The sequence below is a fragment of the Tachysurus vachellii genome, chromosome 17 (assembly GCF_030014155.1).
Source record: "Tachysurus vachellii isolate PV-2020 chromosome 17, HZAU_Pvac_v1, whole genome shotgun sequence".
Classification (NCBI taxonomy): Eukaryota; Metazoa; Chordata; class Actinopteri; order Siluriformes; family Bagridae; genus Tachysurus; species Tachysurus vachellii.
The window spans coordinates 3803426-3822395 of NC_083476.1; the positions used below are offsets into that span (position 1 = coordinate 3803426).

The 18970-nt window shown below is 37.7% G+C and overlaps 1 protein-coding gene across 1 annotated transcript; it reads left to right on the forward strand.

Annotated features, from left to right (window-relative positions):
• Window positions 1–789: 789 nt before the first annotated feature.
• Window positions 790–18435, forward strand: pcsk1 (proprotein convertase subtilisin/kexin type 1). Its single transcript, XM_060891418.1, has 14 exons — window positions 790–1216; window positions 2499–2603; window positions 3149–3274; window positions 8231–8377; window positions 9583–9659; window positions 12189–12277; window positions 12563–12735; window positions 12852–13064; window positions 14115–14215; window positions 14702–14935; window positions 15136–15293; window positions 15382–15515; window positions 15997–16158; window positions 16587–18435. The coding sequence occupies exons 1-14, from the start codon at window positions 1031–1033 to the stop codon at window positions 16989–16991; spliced, it is 2310 nt and encodes a 769-aa protein (XP_060747401.1). The 5' UTR covers window positions 790–1030; the 3' UTR covers window positions 16992–18435.
• Window positions 18436–18970: the final 535 nt, after the last annotated feature.

Below are 18970 nucleotides of genomic sequence, written 5' to 3' on the forward strand. Positions count from 1 at the left end.
TATATTCATAAGAGTTACAACAAAAACAATGGCAGAGTTTATGCAGCTGATCCTACTCTTCCTATAGTGGCTTTATTTTGAGGAACCATTTTTTCATAGTCCCATTCTGTCTTGTCTGAATCTATCTGCAGTTCATTCCTGTTGGTGCCATTTCCCCTTTTCAAGCTCTCACTCCGTTTCATGTGATGATCTGTCTAATCCTGTAACCAAATAAATACAATTGAGGATTTGAGACCACATGGCATTTATTTTGTTTCTATATGAAAGCGTGCTAAAATAAACAGTTAAAATAGATACGATTATTGCTGAAGAAGAACAATGTTAGGCAGCATGTAATATAATTCGATGTGTCATCGCTGTCCAAAACCTGCGGTGCTGAATCGACTCGATGACGCGCATCATGTCGTCACTGTCTCTTATATGTTGGGAAAAAAACATAATCTATAAATTAGATGTTTTTCTTTAATCTTTCTTAGCGAAGGATCGAATTATTTTTATTTCATCTGCTTTACAAAATGACGTTTTCATATAAACAAATGAACAGAGATTCCAGAGGCTCTCCATCTCCACTTAGATTTTTTTTTTAATTTTGTAGTTATTTATAGACAAAATTTCCCCTCCTCTTTGCCTCCTCCTCCTCCTCCTCCTCCTCCTCCTCCTCCTGCTCTCTTGGGACTCGAGCATCCTACCCCAGGTAGAAATTGACGTCAGAGCCTTTTCGCAAATTGACGTGTAAACATCCCTTCCCCTTTCCCGAGTCATTCACTGGTAGCTTTTTTCCACGCCTGCTTTCACTTACTCCTTCTACACCGCTTCACCATCCTCCCTTAGAATAAAACGAAATATAGGTTTAAAAAAAATAGAAGGCAACTAAAATTCTAAGCTATTTATTGATCATTTATTTATTTGCTTTTTTATTTATTTGTCTATGTATTTATTTATTCCCTCGGTTGAGTCCTAAATCGGTCGTGAGCTAGTCGACGCACGCCTTAGTTATTTATTTTTTTTTATCCCTGGTGTTTCATCTGAGATGGAAGTGAGATGTCGGGCTCCGGTGCTGATGATGATACTGCGCGCGACTCTCGCGTTTCTGCTGTGCGCTGCGTGCGCGCGATCACAGCGACAATATCTGAACGAGTGGGCCGTAGAGGTACCGGGGGGTCTTTACGCTGCCCAGACAATCGCCAACGAGCTCGGTTACGATTTAGTGCGACAGGTAGGTTGATAGGAAGCCACGCATGTCTCACGTTACAGTCGCATATTCATCCAAGTTTGGTTTATGCAAGGGGTTTTGTTTGGTTTATGCATGGGGTTTTGTTTGGTTTATGCATGGGTTTTGTTTGGTTTATGCATGGGGTTTTGTTTGGTTTATGCATGGGGTTTTGTTTGTTTTATGCATGGGGTTTTGTTTGGTTTATGCATGGGGTTTTGTTTGGTTTATGCATGGGGTTTATTTGGTATATCCATGGTTTTAATTTGGTTTATGGGTGGGCTTTTTCTTGCTTTATGCATGGGGTTTTGCTTAGTTGAGGCATGATGGTTGTTGTTGTTGTTGTATTTGTTGTTGTTGAAATTCAAAAAAATGCATTTTCTATAAATACAGTAGTGAATCTCTACGAATGACTATATATGAGTTATGTTTACATGAACTCATGCTGTAGGTAAACTACAACTATTCCTAGGTGGAAATTAATTGTATTTCTGTTTAAACCTAATCTCCTTGTGAACTATGTGTATATCTGGCTTCGAAAGATTTAAGTTTGAAAGATTCCATAGGTTGTCTTGTGCTTGTGTGACTAGTGATATAGTTTTTTTATGTTGTTTTTTTTTTTTTTTGGCATGCTTTTGTGCAAGGTTTGATTACTGTCTCATCACAGGAATTAAAAATAGCAAAAAGCAATTAGTATCAATATATATACAGCAGTGTGGTAAGTAAAATGCACATATGGAGATGAAAAGAAATGAATGAATGAATGAATGAATTAATTAATTAATCTTGTGTCAAAAAATATGTATTATATTTATTATCAGAATTGTTAACCAATTTTTAGAACTTTGCCAATGATGAGAATAATTAAAAATGCCCATGTCACCAGACTATAAAGACATTTCTTACCATTTAATGTTATGATTTATTTTCATTCTAATTATGCCAAATTATAGTATATCCTAGACAGTATATTCAGTCTAAGTCTTATACGGCGTATGCAAATCAAAATCTAACAGAAATACATACAGTTTGTGTTTCTGTCTTTAGTCACTCATTTAAACACAACCTGTATTTAAGTGTTGGATTAATGTTATTGTACTTAAAAGAGTTTTTATTTCAGGAGTTAAATAAGTTAAAAGATTTAATTTTCTCTTGCTAAAAAAGAATAACTGAAAATGGTTGACACAAGTTCCGAAGCCACAGTCTAGGAAACTTACTGAGCAAGAATGAATCATCACTGGGCACTTCGCTGGCTCTCACTCACTCTATCCTTCTCTTGTTTTTGCAGATTGGGGCCTTAGAGAACCATTATTTATTCAAACATTACTATCATCCTAGCAGGACCAAAAGAAGCGCAGATCACATTACCAAAAGGCTGTCGGAAGATGACAGGGTACGAACTGTCTATCAGTCAATCATTCTGTGCATTGTTGAGAATGTATCTTTTGAATTGTCAGTATTCAGTGTAGTTAGTGGCATTTATCATTGGTATACATCCAATCATCCAACCATCCATCTAACCATCCAACACCCAAACCAAGCATCAAACACCCTAACCAATCATCCATCCATTCATCCATCCATTTATCCATTCATCCATCCATCCATACATACATCCATCCATCCATTCATCCATCCATCCAACCATCCATCCATCCATTCAACCATCTATCCACACACCCATCCATCCATCCAACCATCTATCCACCCATCCATCCATTCATCCATCCATCCAACCATCTATCCACCCATCCATCCATTCATCCATCCATCCAACCATCTATCCACCCATCCATCCATCCAACCATCTATTCACCCACACATCCATTCATCCATCCATCCAACCAACCATCTATCCACCCATCCATCCATCCACAAATGGATGTATAAAATGGATGAGAATAAAATCAATGTTTTAATCAATATTTTTCTCTGAAGGTGTCTTGGGCTGAGCAGCAGTATGAAATAAAAAGGAGTAGGCGTGCTCCACTGGGTGGAGAATGTAAAGACTGCTCTGTGGACAAACTCTTTGATGACCCTATGTGGAACCAACAGTGGTACTTGGTGAGTGTCCTTTGGTTGGCTTGACTTAATCACTGTATGTAGTTCAATCAACTTCCTTATAATTTATGTTCTCCATTTATATATGGCAAGGGGCACTTTACAGCGGGCAAATCAGCCATGTGGTGTGTACAGTATATCATGCTTAATGATAATGCTGGAGGTAAAAAAAAAGGTCAGGGTCATACCAGTAAAGGAACACCTTACCTCACTGATAACTGAGAGACAGAATTAGGAGGTCAGTGAGAAAACGAATAAGTCCATCCATCACAATCAGAATCACTGTGACTGTAAGTCTGAGTTGATCAACAGTGTGAATTTCTTCTTCTCTCTAGTTATGGGGACTCATCTTGGCCCAAGCACTTCATTACTGGGCTTGTGTTTCCTCTGGGACTCCTGGCTAAAGCAGTGCAGCACTAGTGCTTTAGTCATAAAGGAGAAGCGGTAGGATGTAAGCGTGAGCCTCTTATTCAAATCCAATTCAGCAAACAAAATGAACAGGAAACAATCAGTCAGTCAGTCAGTCAGTCCAAACAAAGTGAGGCAATTACAGTCACAAATGAAGGACAAATGTAGAGTAGCAGCCAAACCTGGTAGAGATAAAAAAAAAAGATAAACCTTGCAAAAATTAAAGGAACGTTAGCAGATATATTCAGAAAGCAAACAGGTATAAATGACAATAAATAAACAATGAAAAACATCTGGACTGGAATCCAATATGGAGTTGTGGCTTCTGGATCGGCTTCCGAAGTGACATTTAGAAACTATTTCTCTGAGAGCTGATTTTTTTCAGCAAGCACACAAACATATAATCTGTTGTATATTTATTTGTCTCGAATTAGCGGATGCGTTTATCCAAAATAGCTTACTGTGTTAAGAGCCTTTGTTGGATTAAAGTAACCCAACAAGCTATGACTCTGAAGGCTGATGTTTTATTCATTAAAATATAGGACAATATAAGGAACATTATAGAAAGATTTAGAAAACAAAAAGGGATAAACAGATACAGAAGGAAAAAGATCGCCAAACAAAATAAATTTGTTTTAACACTGTGGACTGATGTCATTATTTTTCACAGTTCATGTAACTTGGTCAAAGCTGTCCCATTTCTACCAGATAAACAGTTACATCCAATAATTTCTTGAGCTTTGACCCACTTTTCCATCAAAATTGAATACTTTCAGTGTAATTTTTAGTTATACGTCAGTGCTGTTGAATTCTCAGATCTGGTTGGTCAGAAGGTGTCGATTTATTTATGTTAGAGTGGTTTCCATCTCAAAGTAATACCCGTTTCTATAGTAACAACTATTTGATAAGGATTCATACTGTATGGTGGATGATAATTCCACCATAAAATGAATAATAAATAAATAAACAATAATCTGTGAGATGTCCTCTTTTACACTTTTGCACTCCTCAGTGTAGTAATTGTTGTACTGTATGTGTCTTTTTGCGATATCTCTGTTATTGTGGTTTCTCTTGCTTTATTTCTCTTTTATGGCTGTAAACCAGGATATTGGAAAATCTGAGTCATCCATAAAAAGCACATAAAAGTCTCACTTCCTGGAGTCCTAATTGAATTCCTCATAAAATAAACTCCTGCTTGATTTTGCCATATGTTTTTAAATCTGTTTATACTGAATTTCTACATCTCTTGAGTCAAATCAACCATTGTATATTTCTTGTGATTGCCATTGTGATTGCACTCTTTATGCTTTCTTTGGGGAAATCCTTAGTGGAAAGTAAATAATCATCAGCTATTTGCTCTAATACTGTTTATCCATGTTTATCTACCTGATTATCCATGTGTACTATAATCAAACCTGTAACTGCGGTTTATGTCAATTCCCTCCTGACTTTCTGCTTGATTTTATTTTTTACATACCTAGTTCAGTCAATCCAGTTGATTGTCTTCTAAACGAATTCTCCAGTTTGTATTTCAGTTTTTCAGTTTAATTTTAAAGAAATTTATTTTCTAGGTTTAGATCTGGTAAATTGTAAATTTGTAATAAACTACAGCACGAATCGATAATGCTAACATTGAGGCCTGGACGTCCTTTTCTTTTAAGATATTGGACAATTTTAAAGGATTTGCACTAGGAATACCTTTTTTTTTTGTTTTTTTGTTTTTTTATATTCACCCCTCCACCATGTTTGAGGATTTAGCTCTGGATTTTCAAGTTTGATTAACGTTGTGCTTTGCTTGTTCAAAATTTTGGTTAAATTTAACTGCCGAAAATGAGACCACGTGTTCAGATGTTGGGATAATATAATATTTGTTTTCAGTGAAAAAAAAATAAGTCAAACTGTTTGACTGCCTTACTACTTGTGTATATTATACACCTTTAGCCATTTCAGAATGATAAATCTAACATCATTCTATGCAGGAATAAAGGAATAAAAAAGCCCTTAAAGAACCAATTTGTGGAACTAGACTTGCATGCGGTTCGAGACGTCGTAGCGCAGTGGTGCATAGAGAATGGGGGAGGGGGAGGGAGGGGGATGAGAGCGAGAGCGAGGATGACGTGCGAGGTCTGGAGAGGAGACAGGATGTGCTGAGAAGGAGGGCAGAGAGAATAGATACATGAGTGGCGAATACATTACATTGCGGTTCTTGATCATTCAACAACTACAGAGATGACTCACAAGGCGCCTCTCTCTCCGTTTCTACAGAATGCTGCATGCTGTAATTGAGTGGGCGTGGCCAGTCTGAGCGAGTGTTTGGGTGTGTGGTAGACAGCAGGTGGTAGCTGAGATGTTTGGTGTTGTGACAGGTTTTTTTTTTATTTTTTTTTCAGTTTTTTCTGTAAAAAGCTGTTGTGTTGTTTTGTGTGTGAAAATCTAAGAGCTGTGGTGGTCTGAAAATCCTGATACATGTGGCCATACGTAGGATATTTGCTCCCCTTCCCCCTTCCTGCAGCTTAGTGATCTGAGTTATGAGTCATTCCTGAGGGTCGTGCTTGTGTAACATCGATGCATTACATCTAACTCAAAGCTCTTTATTTTAGACTTAGCTCTGAATCATCAGCAACGTTGGGCAGGGCTTCACTTCACCTCACTTCTCTGTCCATTAACCAATGAGCTGACCATTAGCTGACACTAATGAGCTCTATTCCACTTTCCATGCTGAGCTTTTTTACATGAATTACGCGTTCTTTATCAACCTGATGACATCCTCTTCTTCCTGTATTGTATCTTTGACTGCACTTTAGCGCTTTCTCATTCTAACGGTTATTAATCTGCCAAAAGCGGATGCAGCGAGAACTGAGAATAGTCACCAGAAAGGTCAGCACGGAAGATTATATCCGTCGCTTTTCGTTTTAACAAGCCGTTCAGCTTTGGAGTGGCTAAACAATGGGATTAGTGCAGCAACTTTTCATTATTTTATTTATTTGTAAATCACATTCAAACCGAAGGGTTGTACATGCAACCATTATATAAAGTCATATCAACTTCAACGCAGTTTTTAAACACTTCATTTGTTTTTTTTTCACGCTTTAAAATTACTGTATCACTGTAACTTTACTTCAACTTCAACTTTATTCATTTATATAGCATATTTTACTGCAATTTCAATTGCCCAAAGTGCTGCACAATATTACAAAAAGCATAAAGCAATATATATCAGACCGATTATAACAAAGAAATTAAAACAGATGAAAAATAATATACATAAAAGGGAAAAAGATAAAATGAAATAAAATATATAAAAGCATCAAGAAACTATCTCTAAACAAGGTCTATTATCAACGAATGCTAAATTAAAAAGGTAAGTTTTTAACTGAGACTTAAAATCGTCTAAAGTTGAGGCCTGCCGAATGTGCAAAGGGAGGCTGTTCCACAGTTTTGGGGCGATGACCATGAAAGCTCTATCGCCCCTAGATTTTTTTGAGGAACGGGGAACTGCCGGTAGAAGTTTATCATGTAACATGTGGTCATAGAGTCCATAGAGAAGAGAAATGCAGGACACATCAGGGAAAACATATTCAGGAATAACAACTGAAGCAAGGCAATGACTCTCAATATTGCATAATACTATAGCAAGGAATATAAAAATTTCAAACAACTGAGAATAATGACCTGAATAATCAACATAGAGCAGGTGAACACAATAAAGTAAACAGTGGTGGAGACAGGACCAAAACATGGTCCTGGCCAGACATAAACATGGCCAGACATAAACAAAAGCACCTGAATCACGACTCATGTTTCTGAGAGGAATTTGTAAAAATCTCTAATGAAAGTATTAAAGTGTTGAATTACTAATTGGAAAGTTGTGAGTTCAGATTCAACAAGCCGCAAATTAGCCCACAATTGCTCAGTTGTATAAAATAATATAAATGTAAGTTGCTTTGGATAAGGATGATTGTCAAATGCCAGTAAAATGTACACAGCTACAGTTCATAGAAGGTCTGCGCTTGTTGCTTTATGTTACACACTGCATTAAATGAACAAACTTGAAATGAATTCTTAAACACTAGTTAATATTTGTGTATTTAGATGAAACAGTACCTTTAGTTAATAAGAGTAGCCTGTGCCTTTTTATCACTGTATCTAGTATAAAACCCCATAAACCACTGAGATCAGCCATTTGTCAGCTTTTACTCTTAGGTTATGGAGATCATTTTTTAGACCAGAGCAAATCATCAAAGTAAAAGAGAGCATGGTTTTGAAATTGTGACAGAGTTTTGTTTTATTGTGCTATCTTTTTTCTATTTACTCCAGTGGTTACATAACCATGATCCGATTTTGGCACGTGACATGGATTTATAGATTTTTTTATGTCAGGCTGACAAAATAAATATTATATTATATACCAGTGTTTGGTTTACGCAGGGTATTAGATATCAGGGAATTCTATGCCAAATACTACAGCCATAAAGACACACATGCACACACACACACAAATAAGACTATATTTATATCCTTTCTAACCATTTCACTCCTTCTGTCTTCTAGCAAGACACGCGGACATCGTCGTCGTTGCCGAAACTAGACCTTCATGTGATCCCAGTGTGGAAGAAAGGCATCACGGGTAAAGGCGTTGTCATCACCGTGCTGGATGATGGCCTGGAATGGAACCACACCGACATCTATCCCAATTACGTAAGTGCATCTCCATGGCAACAGGTCGCTCCAACGCCTCAACAACGTTTGGCTGTTGCCATAGTGACAACAACCCCCAGCCATGTGAACCATTATCTGTAGCGACCGTCGTCAGAGCGTGCAAGAGCTGTCTAGCCAGCGCAGACAGCAATGCTTGCACACGGCTGTGAAGTTTAAAGCCTCTATTCAGCGAGAGATATGGAAATATGTCATCATCTAGTATGAGCTGTGTTCAGATGCACAGTATTCCCTCTAATGTTTACAAGCTGTAGAGGCAGGAGGAGAGCCGCTTTTTATTCGAGTGCAGACCTTTTGTGTGTGGTAGTGAATAGATGTGTTGCAATCAAAGGGCCCCGCCACCACCCTACACATGCACAAACAAACACACACAAACACGCGCGAATCACACAGACTAAAGGAGGCAGAGTGGGAGAGTGAGTCTGCGTTTCCACACAGATGAAGCTATAGTGTCTGTAATTATCTTCACTCAATCAGAAGGCCTTTAGTGTCTCCGCTATACAATGATAGCGGTACTCAAGCATTTTGTTCTATAATCAATACAGGCTGGTTTCCCAGTCACAGATCGAGCATCGACCTGGAGTAAATTGAATCTAATAATGAATCCATAAAACCTGAGTACAGCTGGCTTTATGCTGGGAGAGTTCTTGCTTTTGCTGTTCAAATAAACAAGTTTAGCGCCATTGTAACCAAAGACAGCTTACAGCAACAACAATCTCAGAGTGATCACACTTAAAGATACTAAACAATGAAATGAAGATGCAAAGATTGCGCAAACCATTAGAGACGCTAGCACCAACAATGTAACAAACAACGAAGGGTAAAATGCCAGTTTTCCAGTTCCAGTTTATCCACGCCCAGTGTTAGCAGAATGTAGTAAGTTTAGAATCTTATAATCACATCTCATGAAAACACACCATATAATGTGAGACAGAGAACACGTTACTGTGTAACCTGTACAGTGTAGAACTGGTTTAAGAACAGAATCTGCTTTTGGGACAAGGGTTTAGTTTAAGCAGAAATTTGAGTTTAAATCCCAAAGACTGAAAAAAAAACACCTCATCTGCTCAGTTGTGCTTAGATTAAATTTTTTATACCTGTAGTCCTTCTCATGAGTTTCCTGTTTGTGGATGCTATACATGGAACCGAATTTCTGACATTAAATGCAAAACTTTTGTCTCTTCCAGGATCCTGATGCCAGTTATGATTTCAATGACAACGATCCTGATCCTTTCCCCAGATATGACTCCACCAATGAGAACAAGTGAGTGATGTATTACATTTATGTCATTTAGCAGACCACTTTATCCAGAGTGACTTACATTTAGCTTATTTTATACAACCAAGCAATTGAGGGCCTCACTCATGGGCCCAGCAGTAGCAGCTTGGTGGACCTAGGATTCAGGCTTACAAGATTTCAAATGGTAATCCAACACCTTAACCATTATTCTACCAGATGTCCACTAGGCTACCAGATGCCCACTAGGCTTCCAGATGCCCACTAGGCTTCCAGATGCCCACTAGGCTACCAGATCCCCACTAGGCTACCAGATTGATGTACCTGTACTGTCATCGTTCTCTGCTCAGAGTAGGATTAACACTTCAGGAATTAGGAAACAAGAACAAATCAAAGATCGCAATTTGGCATCATCAAGGCTGGGAAAATGACAGCTGTTTTTAAAGTCAAACTGTTCATCGACTTTTGTGTAACAGGGTGGCATTTATTTGCATATTTATTTCAGACACTTTTATAAAAGCGAGGTACGGTAGCATATCATCGAAACGTCATTTATTGGCTTAATTCATTTGGCAAATAAGTGCTAATCAGGGCCTCTTAGGGGCACATGACCCAGTAGATCTAGTGAAATTCAAATTCACATTTTATTGGTCACACATACAATCATACACAGTAGGACATGCAGTGAAATTAAGTTATAACGATAACGATCCATGTTATAAAAATAAAGTCAAAATAAAGAATATTTTAAAATTGTATTCAAAATAAAATTTAATTAGCTGTACAAAATAGAGGAAAAATGAATGGAGAAAATATTTAAAAATACAGCATACGAAAAAAATACAGTGACTCATGATGTGAATTTGGGGATATGAATATACTGTAGTGTGATCCAAAAGTCAGTAATCCGTCCCTGGTCATAGCAGTCAGTCAAAGTACAACAATACAACAATCTTCAGGGCCAAAATGCTTACAAAAATACAACTTCTTGTGTTTTTCGTTCTTTTTTTTTTTTGCATAAAACTACACGAATTGGTGAGGCATCTTGACCAGAATAGAGAACAATACGAAGCAGATGCAAGTAATAGAATTACATTAAACTTTTGCATTATAGTTAGGGTGCATCCTTTGTACATTATTTATCCCACCATTGTGAATTATGGGATTTAAAACAAAGATTTTCTGCTGGGGTTTCATTACAGACCCTCAAAATGAGACACAGGAGATAGAGAATTGTAGATTTAATTGCTGTGATCGTTTGGAAAGCTTGATCCTGTGAAAAGAATGAGTACTTCTGTGATGCAAGTGTTTAAGCCCCTAAAATCATTCTGTAAGTGTAAAATGGTGAGCGTTTGGCAGTTAGAGGCTGACATAAGTGTTAGAAAAAATTTTTTTTTTAAAGGGGGAAAACAATCATTAATATTACACTTAGAAGCATCCAGCTCCCACACAATGCATCTGAGTGACTCATACTGTGGTAGGTAGAGGTGTTGTGTGAACAGACACACACACAATACAGAGAGCACTGTTTGCCAATAGTACTTCAAAATAATCGGTTGCATTGTCTAGCATTTGTCAATAGAGCAATTATTCCTGAAAGCAAGTTCATCTGAAAATAGGATTTCACTCATTAATAATTAACCAGCTTCACTTACTGTAGCATGTTTTCGCTAATTGTATTCACGAAAGGAGACTAGCTTAATGTTATCATGCATTAGACGAAAAGTAGAAGAAAAAAGAAACGCTTGGAGCAGGGTTTTAGACAATATTTCAGAAAACGGGTGTGTTGCATCAGTTCTTTGAATTTGACTAATTGCACTTTATAACTGCATTTTATTGTTTCTTTGTTACAGAATGTCGTTGTTGTACTTTTTGGTCACACTGTACAATAAGGGTACACAAATAATCCTGCACTAAAAGCTGAATTAATACTTACTTAACTACGAACTAAGCGCTAACCTTAACGACGACATGAGACTTATGAATTCTTAAGTACATGTTAGTTGTTAGTTAAGGTATTAATCAAACCTGCTCTGTTTAAGACTTAAACGACGGAAGATAATCTGATAGATGTTACTGTAAAATGCTACACTATTGTTTATAGTTATGTTGAATGATAGGAAACAAAAAAAAATCCTACATACTGAAAACTTTACTGTGGCGGTAAACTTACTGACTGATACAAAGCAAGGGAGCACGGTGGCTTAGTGGTTAGCATGTTCGCCTCGCACCTCCAGGGTTGGGGGTTCGATTCCCTCCTCCGCCTTGTGTGTGTGGAGTTTGCATGTCCTCCCCTGTTTCCTCCGGGTACTCCGGTTTCTTTTAAACACGACTGTAAATAATAGTCATTGATTAATGTGGAACATCTGTTTCTGCGAAAGAGCTGTAAATATAGAATTTATCACACAACCTGCGATTTGCATTTTAGTCAGAAATACAGTCAGTGCCACTGTTATAGAAAATGATTCAACACCTTCTGACCAATTTTGTCCAAGATTGGAGATGTGCTATTCTATCATGTTATGTTAAGATATTTCTCTTGATTTCTTTATTCAGACATGGAACTAGGTGTGCAGGTGAGATAGCAATGCAAGCAGACAACAACAAATGTGGAGTGGGAGTGGCGTACAACTCGAAGGTCGGAGGTGAGAGAGCGAGAACTTGGTATTTATTTTGAAAAAAAAACAGAAAATACTTGTGTATAATACTTACTTAAATAAATAAGTAAATAACTTACGTATAAATAAGTGTCCAATGAATTGAAATAGTCCGTTTAGATTAGGGTCCAGTTCATGGGTCCATTTGGATCTCCAAACTAATATATGTATTATATATATAAAAGTATGCTAATAAAGACTAAATAAAAAAATTCCTGAAGACAATTTAAAAACAATATGGTTCCCATTCCCATTTCTCTTTTTGATCCTCAGGAATCCGAATGTTGGATGGAATTGTGACCGATGCCATTGAGGCGAGCTCTATAGGGTTTAACCCCGACCATGTTGACATCTACAGTGCCAGCTGGGGGCCAAATGATGATGGAAAAACAGTAGAAGGACCGGGTCGTCTGGCACAGAAAGCCTTCGAGTATGGCATCCAAAAGGTCAGAAGCCTAATTTTCATCTTGAGATAAAAAGTCTAATATAAAACGTATTGAGATCTGGATAAGATTTAAGGATTAAGAAAGACTTTGTTGACTCATTGGCTGCGTGTCCTCAGGGACGTGGTGGAAAGGGCTCCATCTTTGTTTGGGCGTCAGGGAACGGTGGGCGTCAGGGTGATAACTGTGACTGTGATGGATATACGGACAGCATCTTCACCATCTCCATTAGCAGTGCATCACAGCAAGGCCTCTCACCCTGGTACGCCGAGAAATGTTCATCCACCCTCGCTACTGCCTACAGCAGCGGAGACTACACTGACCAGAGGATTGTGAGTCACTTAAACTTAAATAAATACTGGACACAGATTAACCTTTTTTTACCCATCAGGATCCTGGAAGAGACAAAGATTTTGCATTTAATGTCAGAAATTCGGGTCCATGTATGGCCTCCACAAACAAGAAACTCATGAGAAGGACTACAGATATAAAAATATTTATTTTTACCCATTAAAATTCCAGTCTGCCAACAGAACAGAAATCAACTTATCAGGCATTCACAATCAGTATAAACAAAGGAATTATTTTATGTCTGATCTAAAACGAGTGACACATTTGTTTTTACCGTTTACTGATTTTTCTTAAATTTTAGATGCTTATCAACAAGTACCAACTTGGGGAATCTCTGAGAGCAGAAATGGGTTTAATAACACCATTTACTTTGAAGATAAAAACATTGGTGTGAAAAAAATGACAAAAACAGAACTACTTACTGTATGACAAACTACAAACTCTTAAAGGCCATGGTTCCTAATTTCATATGATCCATTAACCTCTACTGAGGAGTGTGACATGACAAATAAATTCAGTGCTAAACGTGGGCACAAAAAAACAGGTCTTGATCTCTGGAGAGCCCAAAGAGTGAAGTGTAGTTACATTAGACTGAATGTATTTTTAGTCCTTGACCTAGTGAACCAGTATCTGGATGTCTCTATCGATAGAGATTTATTTAAGTCGCTCTGGATCATAGTATGTATCATAGTAGATCATAGTATCAGTCAGACAAAATCCACAGACGATTCCTTCGATTATTGATCTAAACCTCAGAAACCACCAGCAGCCCCATTTTCGTTTTTTTTATTACATCCTGACCTACAAAATGTAGCGAACCAATGAGTGATAGCTGGAAATACTACATTTACTGTACATCCACAATATCTCCCTGTTTGGTTCTTTCTTTGTGCTGTGAACAGATCTTAAAGACCACGGTTTCTAATTTCATATGAGCCATTAACCTCTACTGTGGAGTGTGACATGACAAATAAATTCAGTGCAGAACAATGAGCATAAATATATCCATTGTCTCATTCGTTCTGTTGCAGACTAGTGCCGACCTTCATAATGAATGCACAGAGACACACACTGGAACATCTGCTTCTGCTCCACTGGCAGCTGGGATATTCGCTCTGGCCTTAGAACAGAAGTACGTACAGATGTTATCATAACAGTGCTTACAGAAGATATATTACTAAACACACTTGAACTGATATATTGCATTATTTTAAAGTAGTATGTCTAAGTTACTCACATGCTGGGATAGGAAAATAATCAACAACCGGTTGGTGTGATGATATCGTGAGCCGTTATTACATTAAAACTGAATTGAAAGCCAGAAATTATTTTGCTGAGTTATGTTTTCCAAATTTGGCTATTTTGTGTATGTGTGTGTGTGTGTGTTGTTTTAATGGGAAACAACTTGACTTAATGCAACAGCAAGCACATGATTCTTCTTTTATGTCACATGACACGTCTTGACCCAAATCTACAGAGAATTTTTTTTCTTTAATTGCAAGCTGCAGCTGCACTGAATATTGCAGAGTTGCAGAGTTTGCATTGATTACGATAATTGTGTTTTAAGAATGGTATGAATGTTCAGAACTCAGAAGTGCATGTTTCTGAATGTCTCCAGTCCTGATCTAACATGGAGAGACCTGCAACACTTGGTGGTATGGACGTCCGAGTTTGACCCTCTAGCAAACAATCCTGGTTGGAAGAGGAACGGCGCTGGTCTGATGGTGAACAGCCGTTTTGGGTTCGGCTTGCTCAACGCTAAAGCTCTGGTAGATCTCGCCGATCCCAAAGTGTGGAAGCACGTGCCTGAGAAGAAGCAATGCATTGTGAGAGATGACACATTCCTGCCCAGGTACAGGACTTCCATTCACATACAATTTATCATCCGGAGAGTGACAGTAATATATACAGTATTAATATTATTTGTAGGGTCTGTTGCAATTTGATAACATAATCTTTCATTCTTAAATATAAGATGCAATATTTATTACCATACCTACTCCATAATATCACACATATTTGATAACTTCCTGGATTTCCGCTCTGTTCCAGGCCTCTGAAGGCAGCCGGGGAGATCAGCATTGAGATCCCTACTAAAGCATGCACTGGCCAGACAAACGCTATAGTCTCATTAGAGCATGTGCAGGTGGAGGCCAGTATTGAGTACACCCGGAGAGGAGACCTCCACATCACGCTCACCTCTCCATCAGGTGAGTTATACTCTCACACATATAACCCACACCTGCATGTCCATGGCTCCAGTCCAGATCTATGACATACTACTGCATGTCCACTCAGGTACTACTACAGTCCTCTTGGCTGAGAGGGAAAGGGACACTTCGTCTAATGGTTTCAGGAACTGGGCCTTCATGTCTGTGCACACCTGGGGAGAGAACCCTACTGGCACTTGGACCCTGAAGATCACTGACACGGTATATAGCAAGTGGTGTTTACATCCACGTAGGAAATATGAATTGGGAATTTTCTTGAACAACCAGAATGAACCAGTTGATATTAACTTAGATAAATAGATAAATATATATAGATATAGATAAATAATGACAGTAGAAATTGAAGGATTCGATAGACGGCATAAACATATGTAGAACACCATCAATAATCATATGAAATATGATTATTATGAAATGTCATATCATACAAAATGTTTAAAGGTGCAGTGTGTATTTTTTTATGTAGTCATTTCTAAATATATAACAATAAATTTTAATTTTAAAAATATGTTTGTAGTGATTCATAATATTGCCATTCAATTAATCTTGCTAGTGTCTTAAGTTTAAGTTTCTCTTTACTTGTTTTCTGGCCCAGAAATGATGCTCAGCTGCTCAAGTGCATCATATATATTTTTCGTTTTTTAGTATTTTCCATTTACACTCATTCTGTTTTTTTTTCCAGTCAGGGCGGATGGAGAACGAGGGGCAGATCCTAAGCTGGAAGCTGATTCTCCACGGGACCTCTGAGAAACCGGAGAACATGAAAAAGCCGAGAGTGTACACTTCCTACAACGCTGTACAGAACGACCGCAGGGGAGTGGAACACATGGAGGACATGATGGAGGTAAGAGTAATGTACAGTACACACTTTCTGCTTTAATGTTCGCATTGTCTAACTATGCGACAGTGCACTCGTTTTATGTACTAATTGTTTAAAGGGTCCATTTGTAATTTTGTAGTTGTTTCTAAACCTAAACTAATTATATTATTTTAGAGATACCTTTGAAAAAAATAGGTTGGGCTTCATTTCAATGTCTATAGCTACTTTATTTCTTCTGTTGATATTTTTCTGGCCCAGAAATAAGCTCCATTCCAGCTACTTAACCTTGCTAGAAGGTGAAGACTGTATTTTTAATAGAGAGGGTAAAAGTTTGTGGGCAAAGCACAAAGAAACCAATTGCAACTGAAAAATTACAAACTGCTCCTTTAAATTCCTGCAATGTGTAAACATTACTCTTTTATATATAATATTACATTCTTTATTCAATATAGGAGTCTGCCATCTCTCCCAACAAACCTGAGAAACCACAGACGCCAGCTAAAGTCACTTCCTCTACTCCAGACTCTGCATCTGACCCAGAAGAAAAGCCTTCTTTGTCACAGTCTTCGTCCTCCCCTAATTTAGCGCTGCTCCGCCTCCTGCAGTCAGCTTTTAACAGGCAAACCCCTGCTATCACTCCTCACTCCATGGCTTCCCTCAGCCAAGTCCAATCCCGAGACGGGATCTCGAAACAGAAGCTGTTTGAAGCCATGGACTGGCTCATGCAGGACACAGTTCCTGAGAGCAACCTGTACGACGATTACAGTGACAAATTCTACAGAGCACAAGCTTATCGGCACAGAGACGACCGGCTGATGCAGGCTCTGTTTGACATGCTTGAGGGAGAGCAGCAGTGAGAGCAGTGGTGCAGAGGGGAAAGGAAGGTTAGGGGAAGGTCAGAGCAGTGGGTATAGGGGTAAAAAAAAAAATAATAATAATAATAATAATAAAAAAAAAAACAGGTAATATAAAGTTTGTAATGGCAGAAAGTGAGAAGAAGCATGCGGATATGTAGATGAGAGCCAGGAGTAGAACGAGAGAATCACTCCTTCACACACGTGTGTAGTTTTTGTCTCTACTCTTTTTAATCTATATTCACTCTGGGGCCTATTTGTGTTTCGTGTCAGTATCTCTATCCCATCGGTTCTCATTTTTCACCATATATTGCTTCATTCACATAAAAAAATAATTTAAAAAAATATAAATATTATAATTATAATATATTTTATGACAGTGCCTTGCATACGTATTCACCCCTTAACCCCCTCATAGTGTTACAAAGTGGAACTCATTATGACGCCGCCACCACCGTGTGTCACTATAGGAACGTCGTTCTAGGGTGATGAGCAATGTTATGCCAAGGTAGAACTTTTTTGTACCAAGGCCAAAAAGTTCCATTTTGTTCTCATTTTGTTCAAACCTTTTTCACATTTGCAGAGACTCCATTACGCCTTTTGGCAAACTCCAAATAGAAGTTCATATAAGCTGCCAATCTTCCATAAAGGAAGCTTTCATGACCATCATTGCAAAATGAACAGCCGACATTTGGTGGATCGCCTCGACGAGATAGTCATTGATGGTTGATGGTTGATACCAGAACTTTGACCCAGAATTGTTTTAATAGTTCCTTGGACTTCTGTTGGTGTTTTATCACCAATTCAGTCTTCCCAGTTTCCGAAACACCAGCTAACACTTCCTTTTCTCTTCCTTTTCCTTTTTAAAACATGAGCACGCAGATGCCTTCGATTGTGATTGGGCGTGTAGAGCGAGTAATGCCAACCCTCTCAAACTAAGAGTATGTTTTTCTCTGTGGCATCAAACTTAAGATCCACCAACAAACCATTTATGCCCTGAGCCTCTGAGAGCAACTGGTTGTTTGAGAACTAATCTCAGCCTTTCACAAACAACGGGGGTGAATATTTATGCAATTATTCCTTTTACATTTCTCATTTTTCGACATGAAGTGAAAACTTCAACCCACAGTAATTCAGGCATGACATGAATGTGGTAATTATCTACAGCTGGACGTACGGTGCTCCTTTAACACGTTGTTGGCTTCCTGTCATGTGACCTTTGACCATGTCGTTTCTCATTTCCCGGCCCTCTCTTACATGATGCTGCTTTCACTGCCACCACTTTTTCACGCATGCGCTTCTTCAGTGAAATATTTTCTTTAGATCCTAATGATATAGTATTTCTATTTGATATGCAAAGGTGATTATAAAGCTGTGTTGTACATCTATTCCGTCTCTTTTAACTTTTAATTCATCTGTTACTAAAAATCAGTTTTATTTCAATAAGGTTAAGGGAAAAAACATATATATATGTATATATACGTATATATATACACGTATATATATATATATATATATATATATATATATATATATATATATATATATATATATATATATATATATATATACATATATATATTTCATTTCTTTTTATTAAGCACCTCATTTTCACCCAATCAGATCGTTTAAATGTTTAAGTTTCCAAAGCCACATGGGTGAAAGGTTTGAAAAAAATCCATAAAGGATTTTAGAACAACGAAATATATAAAAGGGTTGTTAGACCATGGAAATCATGACGTATATAAGGAACTATCAGCTTATTTTGTATATTCAACAGTTCATAATGAAATAAAGATTTATTTTTCTATGGATTCCTAGTAATTTATGCAAATGAATAGAAGAAAACTAAATCTATCGAATCCTGCTTAAGAATAACTTACGTATGTCTTACCTCATATAAGAACCACTTGTTGTAGGACGTTTTGGGTTATATGTGGCTCCTGTATCATTTTCAGAACTATACTAATGAATAAATCTGA